The sequence below is a fragment of the Pezoporus occidentalis genome, unplaced genomic scaffold (genome assembly GCF_034315485.1).
Source record: "Pezoporus occidentalis ecotype Australia unplaced genomic scaffold, CSIRO_AGI_Poc_V1 ctg819, whole genome shotgun sequence".
NCBI lineage: Eukaryota > Metazoa > Chordata > Aves > Psittaciformes > Psittacidae > Pezoporus > Pezoporus occidentalis.
The window spans coordinates 27306-46685 of NW_026916180.1; the positions used below are offsets into that span (position 1 = coordinate 27306).

The 19380-nt window shown below is 59.0% G+C and overlaps 2 protein-coding genes across 2 annotated transcripts; one reads left to right on the plus strand and one right to left on the minus strand.

Moving 5' to 3' along the window:
- Positions 1 to 2424: 2424 nt before the first annotated feature.
- Positions 2425 to 10141, plus strand: LOC134156095 (type 1 phosphatidylinositol 4,5-bisphosphate 4-phosphatase-like). The gene is made up of 8 exons (XM_062603881.1): positions 2425 to 2439; positions 3296 to 3455; positions 3635 to 3819; positions 5601 to 5707; positions 7464 to 7569; positions 8595 to 8647; positions 8737 to 8827; positions 9996 to 10141. Exons 1-8 carry the CDS (start codon positions 2425 to 2427, stop codon positions 10137 to 10139), a joined length of 861 nt encoding a protein of 286 aa, XP_062459865.1. The 3' UTR covers positions 10140 to 10141.
- Positions 10142 to 14068: 3927 nt separating this feature from the next.
- Positions 14069 to 18624, minus strand: APEX1 (apurinic/apyrimidinic endodeoxyribonuclease 1; the record flags this gene model as incomplete). Its single annotated transcript, XM_062603880.1, has 2 exons — positions 14069 to 14583; positions 18402 to 18624. Coding segments are annotated over 2 exons (738 nt in total), but the record flags the coding sequence as incomplete, so codon positions are not given.
- Between the last annotated feature and the right edge of the window lie 756 nt (positions 18625 to 19380).

A 19380-nucleotide genomic window follows, 5' to 3' on the forward strand; every position in this document is an offset into this window, starting at 1 on the left:
GGGAACGGGGGTGGGAAGAGAGGAGTCAATGGGAGGGCGCGGAGCGTTGCTATGGGAACCAAGGGGCGGGGAAACGGGGGCCAATGGGAGGGCGCGGAGCGTTGCTTAGCAACGGGGGTGGGGAGAGCGGAGCCAATGGGAAGGGAGGCTTGGAGACGGGGGTGGGGAGAGCGGAGCCAATGGGAGGGCGCGGGGCGTTGCTATGGGAACCAAGGGGCGGGGAAAGGGGAGCCAATGGGAGGGAGCGGGGCGTTGCTATGGGGACGGGGGTGGGGAGAGGGGAGCCAATGGGAGGGCGCGGGGCGTTGCTATGGGAACCAAGGGGCGGGAAAGGGGAGCCAATGGGAGGGCGTGGGGCGTTGCTATGGGAACCAAGGGGAGGGGAAACGGGGGCCAATGGGAGGGCGCGGAGCGTTGCTTAGCAACGGGGGTGGGGAGAGGGGAGCCAATGGGAGGGCGCGGGGCGTTGCTATGGGAACCAAGGGGAGGGGAGAGCGGAGCCAATGGGAGGGCGCGGGGGGTTGCTATGGGAACCAAGGGGCGGGGAAACGGGAGCCAATGGGAGGGAGCGGGGCGTTGCTTAGCAACGGGGGCGGGGAAACGGGAGCCAATGGGAGGGAGCGGGGCGTTGCTTAGCAACGGGGGTGGGGAGAGAGGAGCCAATGGGAAGGGAGGCTTGGAGACGGGGGTGGGGAAAGGGGAGCCAATGGGAGGGAGCGGGGGCGTTGCTATGGGAACCAAGGGGAGGGGAGAGCGGAGCCAATGGGAGGGAGCGGGGCGTTGCTATGGGGACGGGGGTGGGGAGAGGGGAGCCAATGGGAGGGAGCGGGGCGTTGCTATGGGAACCAAGGGGAGGGGAAACGGGGGCCAATGGGAGGGCGCGGGGCGTTGCTATGGGAACGGGGGTGGGGAAACGGGAGCCAATGGGAGGGCGCGGGGCGTTGCTATGGGAACGGGGGTGGGGACAGCGGAGCCAATGGGAGGGCGCAGGGCGTTGCTATGGGGACGGGGGTGGGGCTTAAAGGGAGCCAATGGGGGTTAAGGGGCATGGCTTATGGGGGACTTCAATGGGGGCTTAGAGTGGGAGGGGCTTAAAGAGGTGGGGCCTAAAAGGAGCCAATGGGAGGGCGCAGGGGCGTTGCTTAGCAACGGGGGTGGGAAGAGAGGAGCCAATGGGAAGGGAGGCTTGGAGACGGGGGTGGGGAAAGGGGAGCCAATGGGAGGGCGCGGGGCGTTGCTATGGGAACCAAGGGGCGGGGAAAGGGGAGCCAATGGGAGGGAGCGGGGCGTTGCTATGGGGACGGGGGTGGGGAGAGGGGAGCCCATGGGAGGGCGCGGGGCGTTGCTATGGGAACCAAGGGGCGGGGAAACGGGGGCCAATGGGAGGGAGCGGGGCGTTGCTATGGGAACCAAGGGGCGGGGAAACGGGGGCCAATGGGAGGGCGCGGGGCGTTGCTATGGAGACGGGGGTGGGGAGAGCGGAGCCAATGGGAGGGCGCGGGGCGTTGCTATGGGAACGGGGGCGGGGAAACGGGAGCCAATGGGAGGGAGCGGAGCGTTGCTATGGGAACGGGGGCGGGGAAACGGGAGCCAATGGGAGGGAGCGGGGCGTTGCTTAGCAACGGGGGCGGGGAAACGGGAGCCAATGGGAGGGAGCGGGGCGTTGCTATGGGAACGAGGGTGGGGAAAGCGGAGCCAATGGGAGGGCGCGGAGGGTTGCTATGGGAACGGGGGTGGGAAGAAAGGAGCCAATGGGAAGGGAGGCTTGGAGACGGGGGTGGGGAGAGCGGAGCCAATGGGAGGGCGCGGAGCGTTGCTTAGCAACGGGGGTGGGGAAAGCGGAGCCAATGGGAGGGAGCGGGGCGTTGCTTAGCAACGGGGGTGGGAAGAGAGGAGCCAATGGGAGGGCGCGGGGCGTTGCTATGGGAACCAAGGGGAGGGGAAACGAGGGCCAATGGGAGGGAGCGGAGCGTTGCTATGGGAACCAAGGGGCGGGGAAAGGGGAGCCAATGGGAGGGCGCGGGGCGTTGCTATGGGAACCAAGGGGAGGGGAGAGCGGAGCCAATGGGAGGGCGCGGGGCGTTGCTATGGGGACGGGGGTGGGGAGAGGGGAGCCAATGGGAGGGCGCGGGGCGTTGCTATGGGAACCAAGGGGCGGGGAAAGGGGAGCCAATGGGAGGCCGCGGTGCGTTGCTATGGGAACCAAGGGGCGGGGGTAATAGAAGGGTCACGTGAGGCGCGCTGCCCAATAGGAAGCGGAGGGGAGGTCGCTTAGCAACGGGGCTACGGGGGGGGGTGGGTGTATGGGGCGGATCACGTGTTCTCCGCTGGCCAATGGGAAAAGGAAAGGCAGGGGGCGGAGTGGGGAGCGCGGAGCCAATGGGAGGGCGCGGTGGTTGCTTAGCAACGCGGGGGGAAGGCGGGATGGGGGGGAGTCACGTGAGACGCACTGGCCAATGGGGAGCGGAGGGTTGCGGTCTCTTAGCAACGGAGGCGGGGAGCTCGCAGCCAATGAGAAGGCGCGGTGGTTGCTTAGCAACGCTGCGGGATGGGGATGGGGGGGAGAGGAGTCACGTGATGCGCGCTGCCCAATGGGGAGCCGAGGTTGCGGTCGCTTAGCAACGGAGGCGGGGAGCTCGCAGCCAATGAGAAGGCGCGGCGCGTTGCTAAGCAACAGCGGGGGGGGGGGGAATAGAAGGGTCACGTGAGGCGCGCTACCCAATAGGAAGCGGAGCGTGTTCTCCGCTGGCCAATGAAAGAAGGCGGAGCGGAGCCAATGGGAGAGCGAGGCGGTCGCTTAGCAACGGAGGCGGGGAGCTCGCAGCCAATGGGAAGGCGGGACTCGTTGCTAAGCAACGGGGTGGAGCGGGAAGGAGCCAATGGGAAGCCGCGGTGGTTGCTTAGCAACGCTGCGGGATGGGGGGGGAAGAGAAGTCACGTGATGCGCGCTGGCCAATGGGGATCGAAGGTTGCGGTGGCTTAGCAAAGGAGGCGGAGAGCTCGCAGCCAATGAGAAGGCGCGGCGCGTTGCTAAGCAACAGCGGGGGGGGCGGGAATAGAAGGGTCACGTGATGCGCGCTGGCCAATGGGAAGCGGAGGGTGTTCTCCGCTGGCCAATGAAAAGAGGCGGAGCGGAGCCAATGGGAGAGCGAGGCGGTCGCTTAGCAACGGAGGCGGGGAGCTGGCAGCCAATGGGAGGGCGCGGTGGTTGCTTAGCAACGCTGCGGGGGGGGGGGGGAGAGGAGTCACGTGATGAGCGCTGGCCAATGGGGAGCGGAGGGTTGCGGTGGCTTAGCAACGGAGGCCGGGAGGGAGGGGGCAGCGGGTCACGTGCTCGGAGGCGGCCAATGGGGGGGGGGGGGAGCGAGCACGTGATGAGGGGAGGGCCAATCAGAGGGCGGGGGGCGTGGCCTGGCGGCATCATGGCGGACGGGGAGCGCTCGCCGCTGTTACCGGTGGAAGCGGGGCTGGGGGGGGGGGGTGAGTGCGGGGAGGGGGCGGGGCCTAACGGGGAGGGGGCGGGGTTTAAAGGGGAGGGGGCGGGGTTTAAAGGGGAAAAGGGGGGGTAGGGAAGGGGGCGTGGCCGAGCTCTGCTCCCATTGGTCCCTTTCCCCCCCCTTTATGTCCTTTTAAGGTGAGGCCCCGCCCCCTTACTCGCCATTGGTCAGCCCCGAAGGAGGCGGGAGCAGCGGAAGCGACGGAGGCGGGGGGAGAGGGGCGGGGCCGTCGGTCACGTGCCGCGTGTGCCAGCGGCCAATCAGCGTGGAGGGCAAAGGGCACCAGCACGTGGTCAAGTGCGGGGCGTGCGGGGAGGCCACGGTGAGGGGGCGGGGCTTAAGGGGGAGGGGCTTAAAGGGGTGGGGCTTAAAGGGGGAGGGGTTTAAGGGGGGAGGGGTTTAAAGGGGAGGGGCTTAAAGGGGGAGGGGTTTAAATGGGAGGGGCTTAAAAGGGGAGGGGCTTAAAGGGGGAGGGGTTTAAAGGGGAGGGGCTTAAAGGGGGAGGGGTTTAAAGGGGAGGGGTTTGAAGGGGGAGGGGCTTAAAGGGGGTGGGGCTTAAAGTGGGAGGGGCTTAAAGAGGGAGGGGGTTTAAGGGTTGGGAGGGGCTTAAAAGGGAGGGGCTTGAGGGAGGGGCTTAAAGTGGGAGGGGTTTAAAGGGGAGGGGCTTAAGGGGGAGGGGTTTAAAGGGGGAGGGGCTTAAAGGGGAGGGGCTTAAAGGGGCAGGGCTAAAAGGGAGAGGCCTAAAGGGGAGGGGCTTAAAGGGAGGGGTTTAAAGGGGAGGGGTTTAAAGGGGGAGGGGTTTAAAGGGGGAGGGGTTTAAATGGGAGGGGTTTAAAGGGGGCGGGGCTGGATAGGGGGGCGGGGCTTTGCGATGGCGCCTCCTATGGGGGGGAAGGGCGGGGCTTGAGGGGGCGGGGTTTAAAGGGGGGAGGGGTTTAAAGGGGGCGGGGCTAAAGCTGTGGAGGGGGAGAAAGGGGGCGGGGCTTTGCAATGGTGCCCTATATTGTATGAAAGGGGCGTGGCTTAAGCACGGCTCCTTATATGGTATGAATGGGGGGCGTGGCTTCAGCATGGTGACCCCTATGGGTGGGAGGGAAAGGAGGCATGGCTTAACCATGGCTCCTTATATGGTATGAAGGGGGCGTGGCTTCACCATGGCGCCCCTATGGGTGGGAGGGGGAAGAGGGCGGGGCTTGAAGGGGGTGTGGCTTAGCATTGGTGCCTTATATGGCATGAAGGGGGCGTGGCTTAAGCACGGCTCCTTATATGGTATGAAGGGGGCGGGGCTTCATTATGGTGCCCCCTATTGGTGGGAGAGGGGGGGAAAGGGAGGCGGGGCTTGAATGGGGCGTGGCTTAGCATTGGTACCTTATATGGCATGAAGGGGGCGTGGCTTAAACATGGCTCCTTATATGGTATGAAGGGGGGGGTGTGGCTTCATTATGGTGCCCCCCATTGGTGGGAGAAGGGGGAAAGGGAGGCGGGGCTTGAAGGGGGCGTGGCTTAGCATTGGTGCCTTATATGGCATGAAGGGGGTGTGGCTTAACCATGGCTCCTTATATGGTATGAAGTGGGCGTGGCTTCATTATGGCGCCCCCTATTGGTGGGAGAGGGGGGGAAAGGGAGGCGGGGCTTGAAGGGGGCGTGGCTTAGCATTGGTGCCTTATATGGTATGAAGGGGGCGTGGCTTAACCATGGCTCCTTATATGGTATGAAGGGGGCGGGGCTTCATTATGGCCCCTGCTATGGGGGGGGAATAGCCGTGGCTTGGAGGGGGCGTGGCTTGAGCTTGTTGCCTTATATGGTATAAAGGGGGCGTGGCTTCATTATGCCCCCCCCCCCCCGGGTAGGAGGCTGAAAGGGGCGTGGCTTGGATGGGGCGTGGTTTACCCCATGCGCCATATATGGCTAGGGGGGCGTGGCTTAGCGTTGATGCCTTATATGGCATAAAGGAGGCGTGGCTTCACCTATGGGTGGGGAAAGGGGGGGGGGAGAAAGAGGAGGCGGGGTTTAACCCGCGCGCCTTATATGGTATGAATGAAAGGGGGGGGCGTGGCTTTGGCCTTATATGGCTTAAGCCCCGCCCCCTTGCCTTGCCCTCAGCCAATCAGGACGGCCCCTGCGGGGAAGAAGTACGTGCGGTGCCCCTGTAACTGCCTCCTGGTGTGCAGTGGGGCAGCGCAGCGCATCGCCTGCCCCCGGCCGTACTGGTATGGGGGGCGCTATGGGGCGCTATGGGGCGCTATGGGGCGGGTATGGGGGGATATGGGGGATATGGGGGGATATGGGGGGGATATGGGGGGATATAGGGGGGTATGGGGGGGGATATGGGGCGGATATGGGGACATGGGGGGATATGGGGCGGATATGGGGGGGATATGGGGGGGCTATGGGGCGGCTATGGGGGCTATGGATATGGGGGGATATGGGGGGGCTATGGGGGGATCTATGGGGGGTCTATGGGGGGATCTATGGGGAGCTATGGGGGGATATGGGGAGCTATGGGGGGGATATGGGGGGGATATGGGGGGATATGCGGTCAGTGGGGGGAGATATGGGGGTCAATGAGGGGGATATGGGGGGGATATGGGGGGGATATGGGGGGTATGGGGGATATGGGGGGGATATGGGGGGATATGGGGGGGTATGGGGGGCTATGGGGGGATATGGGGGGGGATATGGGGGGGATATGGGGGGGATATGGGGGGGATATGGGGGGATATGGGGGGAGATATGGGGGGGTTTATGGGGGATATGGGGCGCTATGGGGCGCTATGGGGGGATATGGGGCGGGTATGGGGGGTTATGGGGGGATATGGGGGGCTATGGGGGGATATGGGGGGATATGGGGGGGATATGGGGGTTATGGGGGGGATATGGGGGGATATGGGGGGATATGGGGCAGATATAGGGCAGATATGGGAGGCTATGGGGCGCTATGGGGGGTTATGGGGGGATATGGGGCGGATATGGGGGGGATATGAGGGGCTATGGGGGGGCTATGGGGGGGCTATGGGGCAGATATGAGGGGTATGGGGGGGATATGGGGGGCTATGGGGGGGATATGGGGAGCTATGGGGGTCTATGAGGAGGTTTGTGGGGCTATGGGGGACTATGGGGTCTATGGGGTGTCTATAGGGGTGTATGGATGGCCTATGGGCGGTCTATGGGGTGTCTATGGGGGCTGTGTGGTGTCTATGGGGTGTCTATGGGGTTCTACGGGGGTCTATGGGGCGCTAAGGGGGTCTATACGGCTGTATGGGGTCTCTATGGGGTGCTATGGGGTCTCTATAGGGGTCTATGGGGCTCTTTGTGGTTTCTATGGGGGTCAATGTGGGTCTCTATGGGGTCTCTATGGGGTATCTCTGGGGTGCTAAGGGGGTCTCTATGGGCTCTATGGGGCCTCTATGTAGGGTCTATGGGTCCCTATGGGTCTCTATGGGTCTCTATGGGTCCCTATGGGTCTCTATGGGTCTCTATGGGGTCTCTATGTGTCTCTATGGGGTCTCTATGGGTCTCTATGGGTCTCTATGGGGTCTCTATGGGGTCTCTATGGGGTCTCTATGGGTCTCTATGGGGTCCCTATGGGTCTCTATGGGGTCTCTATGGGGTATCTATGGGGAGCTAAGGGGGTCTCTATGGGCTCTATGGGGCCTCTATGTAGGGTCTATGGGTCTCTATGGGTCCCTATGGGTCCCTGTGGGTCTCTATGGGTCTCTATGGGTCCCTATGGGTCTCTGTGGGTCTCTATGGGTCTCTATGGGTCCCTATGGGTCTCTATGGGTTCTCTATGGGTTCTCTATGGGTCTCTATGGGTCTCTATGGATCTCTATGGGTCTCTATGGGTCTCTATGGGTCTCTATGGGTGTCTATGGGTCTCTATGGGTCTCTATGGGTCTCTATGGGTTCTCTATGGGTCTCTATGGGTCTCTATGGGTCTCTATGGGGTCTCTATGGGTCCCGCAGCAAACGCATCATCAACCTGGGCCCGGTCCAGGCCGGAGCCGCGAGCCCGGAGCCGCCAGCAGGGGGCGTGCGCGTGGCCTGCGGGCACTGCGGGGGCCCCTTCCTGGTGAGAGCGCCCCCTGGCGGCGGGGAGGACCCGGGGGTGGGCGGGGGGAGACCCATAGATGGGTGTACCAGACCCTATATACAGATCGCAGCCCCATAGATGTGGGTCCAGCCCTATATATGGATCTCAGCCCCATAGATATGGGTCCCAGACCCTACATACAGATCCCAGCCCCATAGATGTGGGTCCCAGCCCCATAGATGGTGGTCCCAGCCCCCTCTATATGGATCCCAGCCCCATAAGTGTGGGCCCCAGCCCCATGGATGTGAGTCCCAGGCCTTATATACAGATCCTAGCCCCATAGATGTGGGTCCTGCCCCCTCTATATGGATCCCAGCCCCATAAGTGTGGGTCCCAGCCCCATAGATGTGGGTCCCAGACCCTATATACAGATCCCAGCCCCATAGATGTGGGTCTCTGCCCCACAGATGTGGGTCCCTGCCCCATAGATGTGGGTCCCAGCCCCATAGATATGAGTCCAGCCCCCTATATATGGATCCCAGCCCCATAGATGTGGGTCCAGCCCCATAGATGTGGGTCCAGCCCCATAGATGTGGGTCCCAGACCCTATATACAGATCGCAGCCCCATAGATATGGGTCCTAGCCCCATAGATGTGGGTCCCAGCCCCATAGATGTCAGTCCCGACCCCTATATATGGGTCCCAGCCCCATAGATGTGGGTCCCAGCCCCATAGATGTGGGTCCAGCCCCATAGATGTGGGTCCAGCCCCATAGATGTGGCTCCAGCCCCATAGATATGGCTCCAGCCCCATAGATGTGGGTCCCAGCCCCATAGATGTGGGTCCCAGCCCCATAGATGTGGGTCCCAGCCCCATAGATGTGGGTCCAGCCCCATAGGTGTGGGTCCCTGCCCCATAGATGTGGGTCCCAGACCCTATATACAGATCCCAGCCCCATAGATGTGGGTCCCAGCCCCATAGATGTGGGTCCCAGCCCCATAGATGTGGGTCCAGCCCCATAGATGTGGGTCCAGCCCCATAGATGTCTCTCCCATCCCTTGCAGTGGGCCGAGCTCTCGGACCGCGCCCTCGCCCGCTGCCCTCACTGCCGCAAGGTGTAAGTGTCACGTGACCTCCAAGAGCAGGGGGGGCGGGGTTTTAAAGCTAAGCCCCGCCCCCTTTTCCCGCTGACGTCACACTTCCCAGGTCCGCCATTGGCCGGCGGTTGCCGCGGCGACGCTGCCTCTGCTGCCTCCTATTGGCTCTGCTCATGGCCGGGGCGGCCGCGGGGCTGGCGGTGAGGGGCGGGGCTTAAAGGGGGCGGGGCTTAAAGGGGGCGGGGTTTAAAGGGGGCGGGGTTTAAAGGGGGGCGGGGCTAAAGGGGGGGAGCCGCAGCCAATGGGAGCGGGGCTTGGGGGGGGGGGGGGTGTGGTGCTATGGCGCCCCCTAGGGTAAGGAGGGGGCGTGGCCTAAAGGGAGGGGGCGTGGTTTGAAGGGGCCAATGGGAGTTAAGGGGTGGGGCTTAAAGGGGGCGTGGCTCTATGGGGAGGGGGCTTCAATGGGGGCTGGAAGTGGGAGGGGCTTAAAGGGGTGGGGCTTAAAGGGAGCCAATGGGGGTTAAGGGGCGTGGCTTAAAGGGAGCCAATGGGCATCAAGGGGTGGGGCTTAAAGGGGTGGGGCTCTAAGGGGGCCTATGGGGAGGGGGGGCTTCAATGGGGGGGCTGGAAGTGGGAGGGGCTTAAAGGGGTGGGGCTTAAAGGGGAGCCAATGGGGGTTAAGGGGTGTGGCTTATGGGGGGCTTCAATGGGAGTGGGAGGGGCTTGAATGGGGCGGGGCTTAAAGGGAGCCAATGGGAGTCAAGGGGTGGGGCTTAAAGGGGGCGTGGTCTATGGGGCTCTATGGGGAGGGGGCTTAAAGGGAATGAATGGGGGCTGGAAGTGGGAGGGGCTTAGGGGGCCAATGGGGGTGGGGCTTAAAGGGAGCCAATGGGCATCAAGGGGTGGGGCTTAAAGGGGGCGTGGTCTATGGGGCTCTATGGGGAGGGGGCTTGAAGGGAATGAATGGGGGCTGGAAGTGGGAGGGGCTTAAAGGGGTGGGGCTTAAAGGGGACCAATGGGCGTTAAGGGGGCGTGGCTTATGGGGGACTTCAATGGGGGCTTAGAGTGGGAGGGGCTTAAAGAGGTGGGGCCTAAAGGGAGCCAATGGGGGTTAAGGGGGCGTGGCTTATAGGGGGGTTCATAAGGTCAATGGGATCCTAAAGTGGGAGGGGCTTGAAGTGGGCGTGGCTTGAGCGGGCCAATGGGCTTAAAGGGGCGTGGCTTATGGGGGCATCGGTGGGGCTGCATGTGGGAGGGGCTTAAAGGGGGCGTGGTCTAAAGGGACCAATGGGTGTTAAGGGGGGGCGTGTCCCTGACTCGGCCCCGCCCCCTTTTTAACCCCCCTCTTCCCTCCTCTCGTCCAATCAGGTGCTGACTTGGGGGGTGTCGCGGAAGCTCCGCCCCCTTCACGCGGGTTGGGCCCTGCTGGGGGCGGGGTCTGGGGCCTGCCTGCTGCGGGCGGCCTATTGGGGCTGCGTGAGGGTGAGCCGCGCCCTGCCCGCCCGCCCATGATTGGTTGGTTGGGGGCGGGTCACGTGGCGCCGGGCGCTGGCTCCCATTGGCTGTCCGCTAATGGGTCATGTGATGCGGAGCGGTGGCTACTGGGGGGGGGGGGGGGGGGCGGCCATGTTGGATCTGCCCCATTGGTGTGATGGGGGCGGCCATCTTGGATTCACCCCCACGTGACGGCGGCCATCTTGGATTCATGCGACACATGGAGGCGGCCATCTTGAATTCACCCCCCACGTGATGGCAGCCATCTTGGATTCATGCGACCCATGGAGGCAGCCATCTTGAATGCACACCCACGTGACTGTGGCTATCTTGGATTCATGCGACCCATGGAGGCAGCCATCTTGAATTCACTTCCACGTGACGGTTTCCATCTTGGACTCATGTTCCCCATGGAGGCAGCCATCTTGAATTCACCCCCACAAGATGGCGGCCATCTTGGACTCATGCTCCCCATGGAGGCAGCCATCTTGAATTCACTTCCACGTGATGGCAGCCATCTTGGATTCATGCGACACATGGAGGCGGCCATCTTGAATTCACCCACTCATGACAGCGGCCATCTTGGACTCACGCGACCCATGGAGGCGGCCATCTTGAACACACACCCCCTCATGGAGGCAGCCATCTTGAATTCTCCCCCATGTGACAGCAGCCATCTTGGACTCACGTGACCCATTGAAGTGTCCATCTTGGACTCACATGCTCATGCCGGTGGCCACCTTGGAGTCACGTGACCCATGAAGGCAGCCATCTTGAACTCACCCCCACGTGACAGCAGCCATCTTGGACTCACGCGACCCACGGAGGCAGCCATCTTGAATGCACCCCTCCATGGAGGCAGCCATCTTGAATTCACCCCTGCATGACGGCGGCCATCTTGGACTCACGCGACCCATGGAGGCAGCCATCTTGGGACCTACCCTGCCATGACGGCGGCCATCTTGGACTCTCACCCCCAGTGGCGGCAGCCATCTTGGACTCACCCTCCCCGCATGACCCCCACTCCCTTCCCAGCATGCACCGGGGCGAGGGGGGTGGGGTGGGGGGGGGGGGCCGGGGCCACCCCAATAGAGCCCCATTGAATGACAATGGCTTTTTGAAACCCAACTTAGCCCCATTTTGGGTCCATTTAGGCCATTTTGAGCTCACGCAGACCATAATAACCCCATCTAAGCACAATTGAGCCCCATTTATGGCCGTTGTGGTGCCATACAGACCATAATAACCCCACTGAAAACCAATTCAGATCCATTTACAGTACATTATAACCACATTGAGCTCAACAGCACCCCCATAACCCCATAGAGACCCCATAGAGACCCTACATAGACCATAATAACCCCATTTTAGCCCCATTTTCGCCCCATTTATGGCCATTTTGACCCCATAGAGACCAGAATAATCCTGTTTAGCCCAATTTTGACCCCATATCGACCAGCATAACCCCATTTTGGGGTCATCTTGAGCCCATATCGACCAGAATAACCCCATTTAGCCCCATTTTAGGGCCATCTTGACCCCATATTGACCAGAATAACCCCATTTAGCCCCATTTTGGGTGCATTTATAGCAATTTTGACCCCATATTGACCAGAATAACCCCATTTAGCCCCATTTTGGGTGCATTTATAGTCATTTTGACCCCATATCGACCAGAATAACCCCATTTTTGCCCCATTTAGCCCCATTTTGGGGCCATTTTGACCCCACATCACCCAGAATAACCCCATTTTAACCCCATTTAGCCCCATTTTGGGGTCATTTTGACCCCATATTGATAAGAATAACCCCATTTTAGCCCCATTTATGGCCATTTTGACCCCATAGCGACCAGAATAACCCCATTTTAGCCCCATTTATAGCCATTTTGACCCCATATCGACCAGAATAACCCCATTTAGCCCCATTTTGGGGCCATTTTGACCCCATATCGACACAAATAACCCCATTTTAGCCCCATTTTGGGACCATTTTGACTCCATATCGACCAGAATAACCCCATTTTAGCCCCATTTATGGCCATTTTGACCCCATAGCGACCAGAATAACCCCATTTTAGACCCATTTAGGGGCAATTTATGGCCATTTTGACCCCATAGCGACCAGAATAACCCCATTTTATGGCCATTTTGACCCCATATCGACCAGAATAACCCCATTTAGCCCCATTTTGGGACCATTTTGACCCCACATCACCCAGAATAACCCCATCCAACCCCAATTCAGACCCTGGATGGAGCCCCATAACCATGCCGTAGCCCCATATTAACCCAATAGAGACCATCATAACCCCATTGAAAACCTATGGAGAGCCGTTTATAGTACATTATAACCATACAGTGCTCGATGGCACCCCCCTAAGCCCACACAGACCATAATAACCCACACTTAGCCCCGTTTTGGGTCCATTTATGGCCATTTTGGTGCCCTGCAGACCATAATAACCGCATCGGACCCCAATTTAGCCCCATTTATGGCCATTTTGACCCAGTATGGACCATACTAACCGCATCGAAACCCATCACCGCCCCATAACCACCCCATCCCAAGACCATAACCCCGTATTAACCCCACACAGACCATAATAAGCCCATCTAAACCCCATTTCGTGCCACTTGGGGTCTAATTGTGCCCCATAACCACCCCATAAGAGCACCATAACCACCCCGTAATGACCCATAACCACCTCATCACCCCCTATGCCCCATAGAAGCCCAATACAGACCATAATAACCCCATCTAAACCCTATTTAGCCCCATTTTAGCTCCATTTACGACCCATAACCACCCTATAATACCCTCTACCCCATAGAAACCCAACCCAAACGCCTAATAACCCCACTAAACCCCCCTATAGACCCCCATAGACCACCCCATAACCCCCTAAACCCCATAGAAACCCAACCGAACCCCCTAATAACCCCACTAAAGACCCCCATAAACCACCCCATAACCCCCTCTACCCCATAGAAACCCACCCCAACCCCCTAACAACCCCACTAAACCCCCCTATAGACCCCCATAGACCACCCCATAACCCCCTCTACCCCATAGAAACCCACCCCAACCCCCTAATAACCCCACTAAAGACCCCCATAAACCACCCCATAACCCCCTCTACCCCATAGAAACCCACCCCAATCCCCTAACAACCCCACTAAAACCCCCTATAGACCATGCCATAACCCCTTCTACCCCATAGAAACCCAACCCAAACCCCTAATAGCCTTACTAAACCCCCTATAGACCCCCATAGACCACCCCATAACCCCCTCTACCCCATAGAAACCCACCCCAACCCCCTAAGAACCCCACTAAACCCCCTATAGACCCCCATAACCCCATAACCTCCTCTACCCCATAGAAACCCACCCCAACCCCTAATAACCTTACTAAAACCCCCTATAGACCCCCATAGACCACCCCTTAACCCCCTCTACCCCATAGAAACCCACCCCAACCCCCTAACAACCCCACTTAAACCCCTATAGACCCCCATAGACCGCCCCATAACCCCCTAAACCCCATAGAAACCCAACCGAACCCCCTAACAACCCCACTAAAACCCCCTATAGACCCCCATAGACCACCCCATAACCCCCTAAACCCCATAGAAACCCAACCGAACCCCCTAATAACCCCACTAAAGACCCCCATAAACCACCCCATAACCCCCTCTGCCCCATAGGAACCCACCCCAACCCCCTAACAACCCCACTAAAGACCCCCATAAACCACCCCATAACCCCCTAAACCCCATAGAAACCCACCCTAACCCCTAACAACCCCACTAAACCCCCCTATAGACCACCCCATAACCCCCTCTACCCCATAGAAACCCACCCCAACCCCTAACAACCCCACTAAACCCCCCCATAGACCGCCCCATAACCCTCTACCCCATAGAAACCCACCCCAAAAGCCCCTCACAGGGCCAAATAGAGCTCGACGGGGCAATGATCGCTGCCCATGACGCGGGGCCGGAGCTTGCAGTCGCACAAGGCCTCCCGGAGCCTCTCGGAGATGAGGAAGTAATCGAGACGCCAGCCCACGTTACGCTCCCGCGCGCCCCCCAAGTAGGTCCAGAAGGTGTAGGCGTGGGGCAGGTCCGGGTACAAGGCGCGGAAGGCGTCGACGAAGCCGGCCTCGAGGAGAGCGCCGAAACCTTGGCGTTCCTCTTCGGTGAAGCCCGGCGAGCGGCGGTTGGCGGCCGGATGCCGGAGGTCGAGCTCGGTGTGGGCCACGTTCAGGTCTCCCCCCAAGGCTACGGGTTTGCGGGCGTCGAGGCGGCGGAGGAAGGCCCGGAAAGCGGCGTCGAAGCGGAGGCGAGGCTCCAAGCGGGCCAGGCCCCGGCCGGCGTTGGGCACGTAGGCGCACACCACGAAGAGAGACGGGAACTCGGCCGTCACCACGCGGGCCGACGGGTCGTGCTCGGGGTCGTCTGGAAAGGGGGGGGTCGATGGGGGTCAGTGGAGGTCAATGGGAGTCAATGGAGGTCAATGGGAGTCAATGGGGGTCAATGGGAGTCAATGGAGGTCAATGGGGTCAATGGGAGTCAATGGGGGGCAATGGAAGTCAATGGGAGTCAATGGATGTCAATGGGAGTCAATGGGGGTCAATGGGAGTCAATGGAGGTCAATGGGAGTCGATGGGGGTCAATGGGAGTCAATGGGAGTCAATGGGGGTCAATGGGAGTCAATGGAGGTCAATGGGAGTCAATGGGGGTCAATGGCAGTCAATGGGGGTCAATGGGAGTCAATGGGGGTCAATGGAGATCAATGAGAATCAATGGAAGTCAGTGGGCGTCAATGGAAGTCAATGGGCGTCAATGGAAGTCAATGGAGATCAATGGAAGTCAACGGAGATCAATGGCAGTCAATGGGGATCAATGGGACTTAACAGAGGTCAATGGCAGTCAATGGCAGTCAATGGGGGTCAATGGGGGCACGTAGGCGCACACCACGAAGAGAGACAGGAACTCGGCCGTCACCACGCGGGCCGATGGGTCGTGCTCGGGGTCGTCTGGAAAGGGGGGGGTCGATGGGGGTCAATGGGGATCAATGGCGATCAATGGGGTCGATGGGGGTCAATGGAGGTCAATGGGAGTCAATGGGGGTCAATGGATGTCAATGGGAATCAATGGGAGTCAATAGGGGTCAATGGAAGTCAATGGATGTCAATGGAGGTCAATGGGAGTCAATGGGGGTCAATGGGGTCAATGGGAGTCAATGGGAGTCAATGGGGGTCAATGGGAGTCAATGGGAGTCAATGGGAGTCAATGGGGGTCAATGGGAGTCAATGGAAGTCAATGGGCATCAATGGAAGTCAATGGAGATCAATGGTAGTCAATGGGGATCAATGGGACTCAACAGAGGTCAATGGCAGTCAATGGGGGTCAATGGGGGTCAATGGGGGCACGTAGGCGCACACCACGAAGAGAGACGGGAACTCGGCCGTCACCACGCGGGCCGATGGGTCGTGCTCGGGGTCGTCTGGAAAGGGGGGGTTGATGGGGGTCAATGGGGATCGATGGGGGTCAATGGGAGTCAATGGGGGTCAATGAGAGTCAATGGGGGTCAATGGAAGGCAATGGGGATCAATGGGAGTCAATGGGGGTCAATGGGAGTCAATGTGGGTCAATGGGAGTCAATGGGAGTCAATGGGGGTCAATGGAGATCAATGAGGATCAATGGAAGTCAATGGGCATCAATGGAAGTCAATGGAGATCAATGGCAGTCAATTGGGATCAATGGGACTCAACAGAGGTCAATGGCAGTCAATGGGGGTCAATGCGAGTCAATGGAGGTCAATGGAAGTCAATGGGATCAATAGAAGTCAATGGGGGTCAATGGGGGCACGTAGGCGCACACCACGAATTGAGACGGGAACTCGGCCGTCACCACGCGGGCCGATGGGTCGTGCTCGGGGTCGTCTGGAAAGGGGGGGGTCGATGGGGGTCAATGGGGGTCAATGGGAGTCAATGGGGGTCAATGGGAGTCAATGGGGGTCAATGGGGTCAATGGATGTCAATGGAGGTCAATGGGAGTCAATGGAAGTCAATGGGAGTCAATGGGTGTCAATGGGAGTCAATGGGAGTCAATGGGGGTCAATGGAAGTCAGTGGGGTCAATGGGAGTCAATGGGAGTCAATGGGGGTCAATGGGAGTCAATGGGAGTCAATGGGAGTCAATGGGGGTCAATGGGGGTCAATGGAAGTCAATGGGAGTCAATGGGAGTCAATGGGAGTCAATGGGAGTCAATGGGAGTCAATGGGGGTCAATGGATGTCAATGGGAGTCAATGGGGGTCAATGGGATCAATGGAAGTCAATGGGGGTCAATGGATGTCAATGGAAGTCAATGGGAGTCAATGGGAGTCAATGGGGGTCAATGGGAGTCAATGGGGGTCAATGGGAGTCAATGGGGGTCAATGGGGGTCAATGGGGATCAATGGGAGTCAATGGGAGTCAATGGGGAGTCAATGGGGATCAATGGGAGTCAATTTGGAGTCAATGGGGGTCAATGGAAGGCAATGGGGATCAATGGGAGTCAATGGGGGTCAATGGAAGTCAATGGCAGTCAATGGAGATCAATGGCAGTCAATGGGGATCAATGGGGATCAATGGGACTCAACAGAGGTCAATGGCAGTCAATGGCAGTCAATGGGGGTCAATGGGGGTCAATGGGGGCACGTAGGCGCACACCACGAAGAGAGACGGGAACTCGGCCGTCACCACGCGGGCCGACGGGTCGTGCTCGGGGTCGTCTGGAAAGGGGGGGGTCGATGGGGGTCAATGGGGGTCGATGGGGGTCAATGGGGGTCGATGGGGGTCAATGGGAGTCGATGGGGATCGATGGGGGTCAGTGGGGGCAATGGGAATCAATGGGGGTCGATGGGGTCAATGGGAGTCAATGGGGTCAATGGGGAGTCAATGGGGTCAATGGGGTCAATGGGAGTCAATGGGAGTCAATGGGAGTCAATGGGGGTCAATGGGAGTCAATGGGAGTCAATGGGGGTCAATGGGGGTCAATGGATGTCAATGGAAGACAATGGGAGTCAATGGGAGTCAATGGGGGTCAATGGGAGTCAATGGGGGTCAATGGGGTCAATGGGAGTCAATGGGGGTCAATGGGAGTCAATGGGAGTCAATGGAAGTCAATGGAGATCAATGGAAGTCAATGGAGATCAATGGAAGTCAATGGAAGTCAATGGAGATCAATGGGGATCAATGGGACTCAACAGAGGTCAATGGCAGTCAATGGGCGTCAATGGAAGTCAATGGGGGTCAATGGGGGCACGTAGGCGCACACCATGAAGAGAGACGGGAACTCGGCCGTCACCACGCGGGCCGACGGGTCGTGCTCGGGGTCGTCTGGAAAGGGGGGGTCAATGGGGATCGATGGGGGTCAATGGAGGTCAATGGGGGTCAATGGGGATCAATGGAATTCAATGGGGGTCAATGGGGATCGATGGGAGTCAATGAAGATCAATGGCAGTCAATGGTGATCAATGGGAGTCAATGGGGTTCAATGGGAGTCAATGGGGGTCAATGGGGAGTCAATGGGGATCAATGGGAGTCAATGGGAGTCAATGGGGGTCAATGGCAGTCAATGGTGATCAATGGGAGTCAATGGGGGTCAATGGGAGTCGATGGGGGTCAATGGGGATCAATGGGAGTCAATGGGGGTCTATGGGATCCATAGGGGTCAATGGGGATCAATGGGAGTCAATGGGGATCAATGGGGGTCAATGGGAGTCAATGGGTTCAATGGGGAGTCAATGGGGGTCAATGGGGTTCAACGGGAGTCAATGGGAGTCAATGGGGGTCAATGGAAGGCAATGAGGATCAATGGGAGTCAATGGGGGTCAATGGGAGTCAGTGAGGATCAATGAGAGTCAATGGGAGTCAATGGGTGTCAATGGGGATCAATGGGAGTCAATGGGAGTCAACGGGCGTCAATGGGTGCTAATGGCAGTCAATGGGTGTCAATGGGTGCCAACGGCAGTCAATGGGTGTCAATGGCAGTCAATGGGTGTCAATGGGTGCCAACGGCAGTCAATGGGTGTCAATGGCAGTCAACGGCAGTCAATGGGTGCCAATGGCAGTCAATGGGAGCCAACAGCAGTCAATGGGTGCCAACAGCAGTCAATGGGCGTCAATGACAATCAATGGGTGTCAATGGCAGTCAATGGCAGTCAACGGCAGTCAATGGGTGCCAATAGGCGTCAATGGGCACCAATGGCAGTCAACGGGCGCTCACCGATGCCGTAGGTGACGCGCAGCGGCTCCTGCCGGCACAGCAGCCCCACGCCGCTGTAACCGGGCCTCCCCTCGGGGCTGGCCCAGTACTGGTGGGGCAGGGCCCGCAGCTCCCGCACCTCGGCCGGCACCGACGCCGCCCCACACTTGGTCTCCTGCAGGCACAGCACGTCCGGGGCCTGCTCCTGGACCCACTGCCATGGGGCGGGGGGGGGGACACGACAACACCGGGGTCAACGCACGCAAATTGGGGTGTTTTCACCCCAAAATAAGGGCGTTTCGACCCAAAATGGGTGGTTTTCACACCAAAATAAGGGCGTTTCGCCCCAAGACGTTTTTTTTTTGCCCCAAAATAAGGGCGTTTTGCCCCAAAATGGGGGTTTTCGATCCAAAATGGGTGTTTTTTGCCCCAAAATGGGGTTTTTTCGACCCAAAATAAGGGCGTTTTGCCCCAAAATGGGGGTTTTTCGCACCAAAATAAGGGCGTTTCACACCAAAATGGGGGTTTTCGACCCAAAATGGGTGTTTTTTGCCCCAAAATAAGAGCGTTTAACCCCAAATTGGGGGTTTTTCGCACCAAAATAAGGGCGTTTCACACCAAAATGGGGGTTTTCGACCCAAAATGGGTGTTTTTTGCCCCAAAATAAGAGCGTTTTGCCCCAAAATGGGTGGTTTTCGCAGCAAAATAAGGGCGTTACACCACAAAATGGGGGTTTTCGACCCAAAATGGGTGTTTTTTGCCCCAAAATAAGAGCGTTTTGCCCCAAAAATGGGTGGTTTTCGCACCAAAATAAGGGCGTTTCACCACAAAATGGGGGTTTTCGACCCAAAATGGGGGGGTTTCACCCCAAAATAAGGGCGTTTTGCCCCAAAATGGGGTGTTTTCACCCCAAAATGGGGGGTTTTCCCCAAAAAATGGGGTGTTTTCACCCATTTCCCCCCAAAATCCCCATTTTTGCCCCCAAAACCCCCATTTCCCT